General features: G+C 40.9%; 1 protein-coding gene across 8 annotated transcripts in view; it reads right to left on the bottom strand.

The window, feature by feature from the left end:
- The window catches only part of CCSER2 (coiled-coil serine rich protein 2), a 235,106-nt gene that overhangs the window by 185,377 nt on the left and 36,402 nt on the right, over positions 1 to 13,327 (bottom strand). For all 8 annotated transcript variants that reach the window (XR_004975207.1, XM_036355913.1, XM_036355912.1 and 5 more), the window contains 2 exons: positions 3,033 to 4,479; positions 1,211 to 1,407 (listed from right to left, as the gene is read on the bottom strand). Coding sequence is in view for 7 of the 8 variants with exons in the window: in XM_036355913.1 (XP_036211806.1) it covers positions 1,211 to 1,407; positions 3,033 to 4,440 (1,605 nt within the window). In the remaining variant the exon portion in view is untranslated. The remainder of the gene's footprint in view (positions 1 to 1,210; positions 1,408 to 3,032; positions 4,480 to 13,327) is intronic.

The raw sequence follows: 13,327 nt of genomic DNA, 5'->3' as shown, positions 1-13,327 counted from the left end.
ACACTTTACTCATAGAGCATATCGTACACATTACTTGTAATGTTTCTTAAAATTTGCATGTATGGATGCATAGCAGGTCTTCTGGTACTCATCCATATCTGCTTCATGCCTTTCAGACAACTGGAAATTTTCTTAGTACGTAACATTATTTTGGATCAATAGTTTTACGTGAAAATTCTATGTGCCATCTGCAGGCCAAAGCAAGTAACTGCACATTTTAGACCATTAGGCACTCTTCCTCTACCACAATGACAAGACAGAACCTCAAAAGGAGATGGTAAAGCCCCAAGGTTAAGACAGCTTACAACACTTAAGACAGCTACTCAAGAGTTGTTCATACCTACAACTGACTTTGTAAAAGTAAAAAATAATTTTTTATTGATTAAGCCCTGACAGTTGGCTCATAATGTTACCTGAGCCTAGAGCAGTGGTCGGCAAACTCATTAGTCAACAGAGCCAAATATCAACAGTACGACGATTGAAATTTCTTTTGAGACCCAAATTTTTAAACTTAAACTATATAGGTAGGTACATTGTTATTAACTTAATTAGGGTACTCCTAAGGCTTAGGAAGAGCCACACTCAAGGGGCCAAAGAGCCGCATGTGGCTCGCGAGCCGCAATTTGCCGACCACGGGCTAGGGTTTCTCAAAAGAAGCACTACTGACATCTTGGGTAGGATACGACTTTGCTGTGGGTGCTATTCTGTGCATTAGCAGTGGTCGCCAACTGGTGGTCTGCGGACCAGTGATGGTCCAAGAGGTCCGAAAGAATGGTGACCACTGCATTACAGAACATTAAGCAGCATGATCAGCTCCCTCTTGCACGACCCCCACTTTGTGAGAACCAAAAATGTCTCTTGACATTGCCCCCCCCAACTCTGAGAAGCATTAGCCTACCTTGATGTCTCTATGTATGTATGTGTATATACATATATATATATATATATATATATATATATATGTATATACACATATAGGTATATATGTATTACAAAGGTGTGAAAGTATATTTAATTCACATGTCACGTGACACAAATATATGCTTTACTGTGTATAAAGATCAGATGTTTTATAGGCCCTTAACATATATAAATTTCCATTCTCAAACTTGGAGAGTTAATTCAGTACCTTAAAAATAACCCCGTCAGTATCACAAGTCTCTCTACAGTAAGATAAACCGTTCCAAAAGTGTATAGAAACCATACGTACTATGCTGTTCATTTCAGAGGACTCATAGCTCCCAACTGGGTGGACATTTCCAATGGGCTCCAAGCCCTCTTCATCCCACATGTATGTTCCATCAGAGCTATCCGATGGAGAGAGTTCAAAGGAAGAACCAGCTCTGTAATCTGTATCTGGTGAAATCAAGTTACTCCCAGAAGTATGTTTTGTACATTCACTCCTGTCTGCGATTGATTTTTTTTAAAAGAGAGAGAAAACAGTTATTAATTCACAAAAATATAATTAGTTCTCAGGTTCCAATAATATCACTTATTTTTATAAATATTATAAAATAAAAATGTGATATATTATAGCAAAAAGCATGAATAAATGTAGCATTTTCTAACTTCTAAACAATAAATAAATCCAGAGGTAAAATTTCAAAAATAACCTACTGAAATATTTCCCAATATAAAGAAAATTCACTGAGCCATCTTTCACTTCTGCAACATTTCTAAAAATGTAAGTAAAGCCTAATATTCCTTTAATAGTTCCTAATATATTTACATTTAAGCACTGGCTAGGAAACTCCTTCCTCCATGTATATCATTTAAGTTTGCAGTTGCCTCCTTATAAGGAAAAAAGTTGTTCCGGCAGTCATTCCTAACTAGAAGATTCTCAGGCAGTCAAGGGTTATGTACATCTCTAAGTGTGGCCTAGTGCAATGATGGCGAACCTATGACACACGTGTCAGAGGTGACACGCAAACTCATTTTTTTGTTTGACTTTTCTTTGTTAAATGGAATTTAAATATATAAAATAAATATCAAATATAAGTCTTTGTTTTACTATGGTTGCAAATATCAAAAAATTTCTATATGTGACACGGCACCAGAGTTAAGTTAGGGTTTTTCAAAATGCTGACATGCCAAGATCAAAAGGTTCGCCATCACTTGCCTAGTGCCTTGACCAGGCCACATGCCTTACCCTATCCCTTCAGTTTGCTCTATTTTCAGGCTATTTGAGCACACGGATAAATTTTCTGTGGCATTTAGTGCTAAGATAACCAAAAATAAGGAAATGTTTAACATGTGCCATCTCACTTTCCTCAATTAAAAAAATAAAAGTCCTCTGAAAGTATTAACTATGGCCCTGGCTGGTTTGGCTCAGTAGACAGAGCATCAGCTTGTGGACTGAAGGGTCCCGGGTTTGATTACAGTCAAGGGCACATGCCCGGGTTGTGGGCTCAATCCCCAGTGGGGGTCGTGCAGGACACAGCCAATCAATGATTCCTTCTCATCATTGATGTTTCTATCTCTCTCTCCCTCTCCCTTCCTCTCTGAAATCAATAAATATATATTTTTAAAAAATTAACTATAAAAAGTTTGCTATAACAAGAAATCTAAGTTTTCCATTAAAAAAATTAAAATTTCCTAGGATAAGAAAATTCTTTAGATTAGACATAATTGCTCATTTACCTTTGGTATAACTTCACTCTTAACAAATAGCAATGATTTACTGCCCCTAAGAAAAGATATGGTTTAAAATGGCATGCCACCTGTTGGGAGAAGTTGGGGGAGAGGGACCTTTTGAAGTAGGTAAGAATAAGCCTGTGTAGGATACCCAAGAAAGAAAAGGGTAAGAAACCTGAGGAGAAGAATGTTTTCATTGCTGTTCTACATAAAGTGAAAAATACGATGGGGAACAAAAGTCACAAGAAAGGAAAATGTTGCCCCATTTCTACTTTATCTAGATCCATCCCTCCATGAAATTGATAGTTTCATGGAATTAATCAGAAGATAACCCTAAATATAACTTCAGTTATATAATCTAGGAGAAAGCAAATAAACTTAAGGATATTAATATTTACCAGAGACACTTATATCTATCCAGTCATCAGTTTTACTGAAGCATTTTTCATTTTCCTTGGGGGAATCAAATATATCCTTTGTTGGTATATGCTCATGCTTTTCTTCTTTGAGAGAAATTTCCTCTGGAGTTATTCTAGTTCTGTTGGAGTCTTCTATGTCTATAAAATCATCACTAAAGTCTTCACTTAAATCATTCTTATCAGAAGATGACAAAGAAGATAAGGAAATGTCATCCACATCATCACTCAGGTATCTAATTTTAGCATCATGCTTCATGGTCTGGCCATTTTCTGTTCTATCACTATTTTCAATTAGTCCTTGGTCCTTGTTGGTAGCTCTGTCCTTAGCCAAAAGTCCAGTATCTTCCCCTACACATGTGCTAGCAGGTGAATTTTTATTACCATCAACTGTGATAGTCCCAGAAAATGGAGATCGGCTAGATTTCAGTAGAGAGGGATGAACCATCCTATAACCCAAAGTGGAAGTTACACCTGGGCCATTTGATAAAGCCAACTTCTTTCCACCAGCAGCATAAGGCCTATTAAATCCATACCCTAAATGTTCATGCCCACTGAGTACGTCAGACTGCTGGGAATTTCGTGTTAGCATACTTGCCCTCAGAGGCATTCTAATGGGTAGATGTTGGTTCTGATAAGGCTTAAGATCTGCAGCTCTACTGAAGGAATGCGATCTGGTTATAGATGAAGGTGGAAAGAATGAATTCTGAATGGAATGTGAAAAACTCTGTGACCTTACCATTTTTTCACAAGTAAGAGATTTCATATTATCTAGGGTGTGTGCTAAGCTTTCTCCAGAACTGCTTCTGGTAGCACAGGAGTTTGCTCTAGGCCTCTTTATGCTACCAGCTGATCGATTCACATAGAACCCACTCAACTGCGACGTTGGAGCACTGACTAGAGAATATGAAGTCCTTCCTAATATCGTGCCTTTGGTGAATTTACCCAAACCGGATGGTCCAGACAAAGACTTTTGTTTTAATTCCTCTGTAGATGACACAAACATAGTGGACGGCTTCGCTAAGTTTGATGTAAAAGAAACACTCTTCAAATCTCCCTTTATCCCATTTTTAGCAAACATTCCTTGAGCAGGTGCATGTTTTTCAGGATCAATTACTTTATCATGTGAACTTTGAGTATCATTAGGTTCCTCAGCACTTGGTGCACTAAGTTGGTACTTAGCTGTTGTTCTCCAATTAAATGAATGAGATGATGGACAATCAGAGCCATTATTTTTGATGTAACTTTTGATGCTGCTAGTTTTGGAAGTTCCCAATAAATTAACAGGTGTCCCACTTGGCATTGGCTGCAGTGTACTTCTTACAGATTTTGTTCCATACTTTGGCAACTTGGAACCCAAATATGTCTTGATCTGTGTTTTTTCTTCCATGAGCTATAAGGTACATTTGTTCTTAAAATTTGACAGAATCTGAGGAGAGAATAAAAATAGATTAAACATTCCTAAATAAGGATAATTACATTGATTGTTACATAATGTGAATGCATATTGTTATATAGTTAAATACAGCAAAGCCCAAAAGCTACTCATCCTATATAATAAAAGCCCAATATGCAAATTGACAAAACAGCAGAACAACTGGTGAAACAACTGGTCGCTATGACATGCACTGACCACCAGGGGGCATATGCTTAACACAGGAGCTGCCCCCAGCCAGCAGGCCCCAGTCCAGCTAAGGTGGATGCCTGCAGGGAGAGGGCCATCCCCTCCCCCACCCATTGCCCCGCAGATCGGCCCTGATCACCGGCCAGGCCTAGGGACCCTACCCATGCATGAATTTCATGCATCAGGCCTCTAGTGATTCTTATAAGACTCTTAATAAATACTGAATGCAATAATTAAATTTAACTTTATGATAGGAGAAAATGAACACTTTTATAAACCTAGACTATGGATGATAGCAAAATCAATAATAAAATTAGACTACCAAAGACTATTTAAAAGAGCAACAAAAAACATACTTCTAAAGCATATATTTTAATTTTTACCCAAATTACTTTTTTCACTTTGGGTAATATCTCCTTTAAAAATACTAAAGTGATTTTTTTTATAAGGATACATGATACATTATAGAAACTATAATACATTTTTTAAACTTTTATTATTTAAGTCATTGGAAGAATGTAGAAAAAGAATACAACAGCACCAAAAGTCTGATAGCATTAAAGGCTGAGATATCAGCTGTCATATTTTAAATATATTTTATTGATTTTTTACAGAGAGGAAGGGAGAGGGATAGAGAGTTAGAAACATCGATGAGAGAGAAACATCAATCAGCTGCCTCCTGCACACCCCCTACTGGGGATGTGCCCACAGCCAAGGTACATGTCCTTGACCAGAATCGAACCTGGGACCCTTCAGTCTGCAGGCCGATGCTCTACCCACTGAGTGAAAACCAGTTAGGGCTCAGCTGTCATTTTAAGCAACAATCTCAAAATAATTTTTATCCAGTAATATAAATAGACACTCTGTTTAGTGCCAGTGTAAGAAGTATAATGATTTAATAGAGTTGGTTAGTCCATTAATCTGAACCCTTCCAATTTATTTTAAAGGTAATATGAAACAATAAACACAAAAAAGGTTAAATGCACACACAAAAACATAAAACTAGAAACAACAGTTTCTTCTATTTGAGTAACTGCTTAATAAATTATGATGTGTCATATGATGATGTTATAAAGATGAGATAGAAATATTAAAATGTTTACCCTAACATTAACAGAAATATAATATGGTCATTATATTTTCATTGCAGTTATATGCAAATTTTATAAAAGCACACACAAGAGAAAATGCAAATAAAAGAAATATGCATGCTTTACGGTCACTGATATTTTAAGCTTACTATCTTATATTGTCTTTAATTTGTTAATTTTATTTAATTAAAAATTTGGTTCCAAGTCATCCCTGACCTTTAGAATTATCAAGTTTCTAAAGTGCATATGTGTTATTAGTTATGTCAAAAATAATACTTAGGAAATCACACAGACTTTCAAGTAAAGATGGTAGGCTGAAGCAGAATTATCAAATTTCCTGTCCCCAATAACTAATAAAATGGAAAAATATACATACATATGTGAATGTGTGTGCATTCTTTTTTTAGCCAAAATCCAGCTGCCCTGGCCAGTGTGGCTCAGTTGGTTGGAGCATCATTGTGTGCACTGAAGGGTCATGGTTCAATTCCAGGTCAGGGCACATACTCCAGGTTGCGGGTTCAATCCCCAACCAATCGATGTTTCTCTATCACATCGATATTTTTCTCTCTTCCTTCCTCTCTCTCTAAAATCAATGGAAACATGTCCTCTGGTGAGGATTTAAAAACAAACAAACAAAAAACCACCAGCTTCCAACAAGAAACTTTAAACTAAGAACCTCCACAGCTGTGGGGGGGAAGGGAGGGTTGCTGGGAGGTAGAGGGATTGAGCAAAAAAAGGAAAAAAAGAAAAAGAATTCATGGATAGGGACAACAGTATAGTGATTGCAGGGGGAGAGGAATGGGTGGAGGAGGGTACAGAGGAGATCAACGGTGATGGAGAAAATTAATCAAAAAAAAAGAAAGTAGTGGCCAGAAAGATTCTGTACAGTATGCAGTATGGTCTGGCTCCTATCCTTGCCTGATTACACTGCCTGGAAGCAGTAATGAGAAAAATGGGTGAGGGAGTAAAACTTGAAAGTTTTAATGACTATCTTCCAGTTTGGATAGAAATATCCAATTTTGCATGCCCCAGAAAGGTCCAGGAAAAAAGCCTCAGCTGAGGCCTAGTGGGCACCAGAACCTGTTTAATTCTAAGTTGAGGGAAGGGTCTGAAGCCCCTGAAAATATACTACATCTCAGCAGGATGGAGAAAGGCCAGTACAAGACACAACAAGTTCTAAAGACACAGGAAGGAGAGCCTGAGGCACCAGCAGAGCTATTCCCCCAATACCACCTTATACTAAACAGAAAACAGAGAACCACACAATGCTTCAAAGTATATTCAGGGGGTACAGTGAAAGGAGGAAACAAAGTCACAGCTAAGGTGGGAAAGGCGTGGGGGAATGAACCCATAGCATATCAGGGCAAATACACAATCTTGTCCTCCTTATCTAAGCCTTTACCAGCAAGAGAAGAAGGAATGGCCATTCAACTGTACAAACAAGGGGTGAAAGGAAGAGGAGAAACAAATGACAATAGCAAGAGAAACAAAGAAAGAGCCCAATCTGAAAGATGACATAAAAAGGAACGTAAGGAAATCCCCAGTGCGTTCTGTGGACGAAAGGGGCCACATGCTAACCTGACAAGCTCAGGAGAGGCCTGCATGGCAGGCTTGCAAACTCAGAGACCTAAAGTCACCACAAAGGATGGTCTGAAATTAAACTTTAACTAAAAGCAGTTATGGTGGGTAGTCACTCCTAGGCCGATACCTTCCCTGACAAGATCAACCTTTACCTTAACTGGGCCTATGTGTCTTTTTGCATCTAAGATAACATATCCTTGAAATGTCTGGGTAACTTGTAACTCCCCTTTTTCCGGACCCCTTGAGGCACAAATGTGTCTGGGCACCAGGACAGATATCACAAATTCCTTCATTGTTATTGCTATCATGTTAATTGTTGACTGTTAACTATCCTGTGCTCACCTAAGTCATGTGTCTGTCATTTTACTTTCTATCCAATCCCAGAGGCACCCTCCACCCCCGCTGCCACTTCGCTTTCTCCCGCCTCCCTAATCTATTGCCAGTGGACTTCAAGTAACCCACTCCTCCTCTGACATAAGGTATAAAACAAGATGAAAAAAACAACCATTCTCTGGAGCAGCGGTCGCCAACCTTTCAGACCTCACGGACCACCAGCGGTTCGCGGGCCACCCGTTGGCAACCACTGCTCTGGAGCATTATCCCCAATCCATTGAATTTCTGCTTCCCGGAAATTGTCGACAGTGTAGCTCAAATAAACTCACAAAAATTCTTTACAGGTTTGAATGTTTTTACATTAACAGTTCTTTGTAACAGAGAACAACCTACTAAGAATATACATTTAATAAAACAAAACCTCAATGACTGAAGATGGCTGCAGAGAAACTGGAGGCTGCATGTGCTTGCTCCCAGCCAGGGACTGGATTTACAGGTAAAATATTGCACAATCAACTTGAAAAACCAAGAGAAGTGTAGCTGACTGGACATATATCTAAGGAGCACTGAAGAAACAGTGTATAGACTAGCAAGAGGAGGGGAGTCGTGGAAAGGGGGAGCCCCCTGGAGCAAGTGCTCCGGCTGAGAGGCCCAGTGATGTTGCCTGCAAAGCTCCCTCCCCTTGGGAGTGTGGGGTCTCAACCCCACGCAGGGATACAAAACCCAGAGCAGCAGAGACTGGAATAAGAGCCCACGTAACATGTTACATGGGCAGAGGGAACCAGGGAAACTCTGTGTGCCTGGGAGACTGGGACCCACCCTCCCAGTGAAGGAACAGCCCAGCTGAGAAGTTCACTCTGGGGTCTGACTACTGGAAAGGCTGCACTGCAATGTTTGGGTCCATTGAGGGGCCTGTGGGCTGCACCCAGCAATGATCTTGAAAGACCCTCTACTTTCTTGAAAGGCATGTGCAGAGCCCCAGATAGTGACTAAACTGTTTGGCTTTGGGAAACAGGAAAGGATTCTCCCACCTCAGGTGCGGGGTTGGAACCTCTTCCCCTACTTGTGGAACCTCCCAGACTGCTCAGTCCTGTGGGGTTAGCAGCACAGAGGAGCAGGCCAGGTTGGGGATGTGGGGGCTGCACTGAGGAGAGTTGAGAGGACTAGTGGAGCTGGGAATGTCAGCCCCCATTTTGCTGAGATCAGCAGCTTGGAGAGATCCGAGTCCTGCACGGGGCTGTTTTCTAACCCCTCCTGCTTGGACCTGTGGCATGCGGGCACTGGTTCCACGCAGAGCTGGGATTTTTGAACTGTATCCCCTGAGAAGACTTCTATCAGGGAGATGGATAAGCAAGTGTTGGTTGGGCTTTGTAACTGCACTGTGGGGAGGCTGATCCGAATTCCCTGTGAGTTCAGCCAGGCAGCCTTGGGAAGGCGAGATAGAACCTGTCTTCCTGCCCTGAAGGATGCAAACACCACTCCCAAAAGGAGACTGGTTTGCTTTGTGAAGTCCCAGATACCCTCACTGGGTACCCTCACCGGTCGCAGTTCTGTGGGGGAAAGGGAGCAGCTCAGAACGGGCCATTCCAAGTATGAGACCTCAGAGGTTACTGTCTGGGACCAGGAGGAAGTGCTTATTTCTCCTTCAGGCTGGGCTGGCAACATCCTCACCCAGAGACTCTTTTCCTCAATCCCCCTGAGCCCAGGGCAGCTGGAACTGCTCCTGCAGAGAAGACTGCAGGCTGGACTCAGCCTGAGCCTGCAGCAGGACACCTTAGGGGGAACTCGAATTGGAGTCTCTGGTAGAAACTGAGGAGTTTGGCTTTGAAGCAGAGACTAATTTCCCCTCATGGAGTGCCTGACTGTAATCTCTAAGCAGGGGGGCAGGGCACTAGCCAGAGCTAGGCTAGCCTGGGTCCACCCTAAAGACTTTGTTCTAAAGGCACTGGAGGAAGACAAGGCAACTTCAGGGGGAAGAAGTAGCTGACATGTGGAGGCAGAGCTCAAGGAACCTCAGAACCACCACAGACCTGCCCCCAGCTCTAAGCTAAAAGAAACCAATCCATTTACACAGACTGGTCCCTCCCATGAACACACAGGTCTAGCAGAGGCAGACACAAACAGTGAACAGAGTGGTGACTACACACAGGCAGCCCAAGACCAGTTACATACAACATCTGACAGCAACCTGCATCTGAAACCCACCCAAAAGAACCTAAAGGACTCATAACCATCACAACGAATGTTGGGCCTCAGACCACACCAGAAATCGAACCAACTAAACAAACAAATGACACGCCCAAAGGTGGCCCAGTAGGCCCCTGACCTGCTGGGAACAAGCCTGCCTTGGGGGAAGCCCCAGGATACCATCACATACATAGTAATAAAGGTTTACCTCTAAAGACACCCAGCCTGAAGGGTTAATAATTGTGCCTCAGCCCATCAAGACACCTCAAGATGGCACCTGCACAGCAGTTTACACACCATGGTCCGGGTTGAGCCTCACAGTAACCCAGCCTGAGGGTCAATCGCAACCAGGAAAGGGCCATCAGCAATCAAGACCTAATTACAACAGGAAGGTCCAAACAAACCACACAAGAATCACTCCTAGAGCACCCAGGTGAGAAGATCAAGGAGACTGCACTTCTGGAACACCTACAAGTCACCCCACCAAGACTGGGAGCAGAGAGTTACTATCTGAAACATAGACATAAACACAAAGAGACAGTAAAATGGGGAGATAAAAAAATAAGCCCCTAATTAAAGAACAGGAGGAAAACCCAGAAAAAGAGCTAAATGAAATAGAGGCATGCAATTTTATCAGACAGAGAATTCAGAATAATGTGAGAACAACAGCATGAAGAATATAGAAACCATGAAAAAATAATCAGTCAAAAATGAAGAATGCCATATCGAAATACAGAATACACTGGAAGGAATTCCCAGTCAATGGGACAAAACAGAGGGTAGGATCAGTGAACTATAAGACAAAATAGAAAAAATAAATCATTCAAACAGAACAGAAAAAAAGACAAAATAATTAAAAAGCAGGAGGATAGTTTAAAGGAACGGTAGGACAACATGAAACTTAACATCCGCATCATAGGAGAAGAAAATGAACAAGAGATAGAGAACCTGTTTAAAGAATTAATGACAGAAATAATGACCTAGCCTGGTTAAGGAAAATGTGACAAAAGTTCAGAAAGCACAAAGTCCCAAACACAATAAACACAAAGAGACCCACACCAAGACACATCATAATTAAAATGGCCAAGGTTAAACACACAGAGAAAATCTTAAAGGCAGCAAGACAGAAACAGTCAGTCACCTACAAAGGAGTGCCCACAAGGCTATCAGCAGATCTCTCAACAGAAGCAAGTCAGAAATTGGCATGAATATTCAAAGTAATGGAAAGCAAGAACCTGCAATCAAGAATGCTCTATCAAGCAAAGCTATCATTTAAAATCTAAGGCAAAAGAAAAGAGCTTACTAGATAAAAGAAGACTAAAGGCATTCATTACCACCAAAATAGCATTACAAGAAATGCTAAAGGGAAGAAGAAAGAGAAAGAGAAAGAGAGAGAGAGAGAGAGAGAGAGAGAGAGAGAATAAAAAATGGCATTAAATAGCTTCCTATCAATAATAACCTTAACTGTAAATAGATTAAATGACCCAATCAAAAGACATCAAGTAGCTGAAGAATATAAAAACATGACCCAACTATTTATGTCTACAAGAGATCCACTCAGAACAAAAGACTCACACAGAATGAAAGTGAAGGGATGAGAAAAAATAATTTCCATGCAAATGGAAACAAAAAGAAAAGCTGGGTAGCAATACTCATATCTGAAAAAACAGACTTCAAAATGAAGGCCATCACAAGAGACAATAAAGTTCACTACATAATACCAAAGGGATTGATCCAACAAGATGCTATATCCCTGAAAACATATATGCACCCAATATAAGCGCACCTAAATATCCTATATAATAAAAGGGTAATATGCAAATTGACCCTAACAGCGGAACTACAGGGAATGACTAGTCGCTATAACACGCACTGACCATCAGGGGGCAGACGCTCAATGCAGGAGCTGTCCCCTGCTAGTCAGTGCACTCCCACAGGGGGAGCTCCACTTAGCCACAAGCCGGGCTGACAGCTGCAAGCACAGCAGCTGTGGCGGGAACCTCTCCCGCCACCTCAGCAGCGCTAAGGATGTCCAACTGTGGCTTAAGCTGTTAGTCGGACATCCCCCTAGGGCTCCTGGGCTGCCAGAGGGATGTCAGACTGCCAGCTTAGGCCCACTCGCCCAGGGAGCGGGCCTAAGCCAGCAGGGGGACATCCCCCTAGGGGTCCTGGACTGTAAGAGGATGCAGGCCTTAAAAGTACATATGTCATCATTCCATTTATAGGAAGATAAAACTTCCACTTCTGCTTTGGATGTAGACAGCTGCAATGAAATATTCAAAGTGATGAATAGCAAGGACCTACAACCAAGATTACTCTACCTAGCAAAGCTATCATTTAGAATTGAAGGTCAGATAAAGAGCTTCCCAGACAAGAAAAAAAACTAAAGAAGTTCATCACCAACCAAACCAGTATTACATGAAATATTGAAGGGTCTTTTTTAAGAAAAAAAAAAGATTAAAAATATGAACAATAAAATGGCAATAAATACATATCTATCAACAATTGAATCTAAGGGGAGTTATGGGGGGGAAAAAGAGGAACAACTGTAATAATCTGAACAATAAATATTTAATTTATAAAAAAAAAAAGCAATTGAATCTAAAAATCAAAATAAATGAACAGAATGATGAATCTCAGAAGGAAGGGTGGGTGGGGAGAAGAGATTAACCAAGGAACTTATATTCATATATACATAACCCATGGACACAGACAATAGGTTAGTGAAGGCCTGGGGTGGGGTGGGAACTGGGTAGAAGGGAGTATTTGGGGGGGGGGGGGGAGGGCAACATCTGTAATACTCTCAATAATAAATATTTTTTTTGAATTTATTTATTTATTTATTTATTTATTTATTTTTAATTTATTGCTTAAAGTATTACAAAGGGTATTACATATGTGTCCATTTTATTCCCCCGCCCTAGACAGTCCCCTAGCCTCCCCTATCCCTCAGTGTCTTATGTCCATTGGTTATGCTTATATGCATGCATACAAGTCCTTTAGTTGATCTCTTACCCCCCTACCACCGGCCCCCCGACCCTCCCCAGCCTTCTCACTGCAGTTTGACAATCTGTTTGAGGCAGCTCTGCCTCTGTATCTATTATTGTTCAAAAGTTTATAATCGTCTCTATTATCCATGAATGAGTGAGATCATGTGGTATTTTTCCTTCATTGACTGGCTTATTTCACTTAGCATAATGCTCTCCAGTTCCATCCATGACGTTGCAAATGGTAAGAGTTCCTTCCTTTTTAGAGCAGCATAGTATTCCATCGTGTAGATGTACCACAGTTTTCTAATCCATTCATCTACTGATGGGCACTTAGGCTGTTTCCAGATCTTAGCTATGGTGAATTGTGCTGCTATGAACATAGGGGTGCATATATCCTTTCTGATTGGTGTTTCTGGTTTCTTGGGATATATTCCTAGAAGTGGGATCACAGGGTCAAATGGGAGTTCCATT

This window comes from Myotis myotis, unplaced genomic scaffold, assembly GCF_014108235.1.
Source record: "Myotis myotis isolate mMyoMyo1 unplaced genomic scaffold, mMyoMyo1.p scaffold_m19_p_24, whole genome shotgun sequence".
In the NCBI taxonomy this organism is placed as follows: Eukaryota; Metazoa; Chordata; class Mammalia; order Chiroptera; family Vespertilionidae; genus Myotis; species Myotis myotis.
This window is presented reverse-complemented; position numbering and strand designations above follow the sequence as displayed.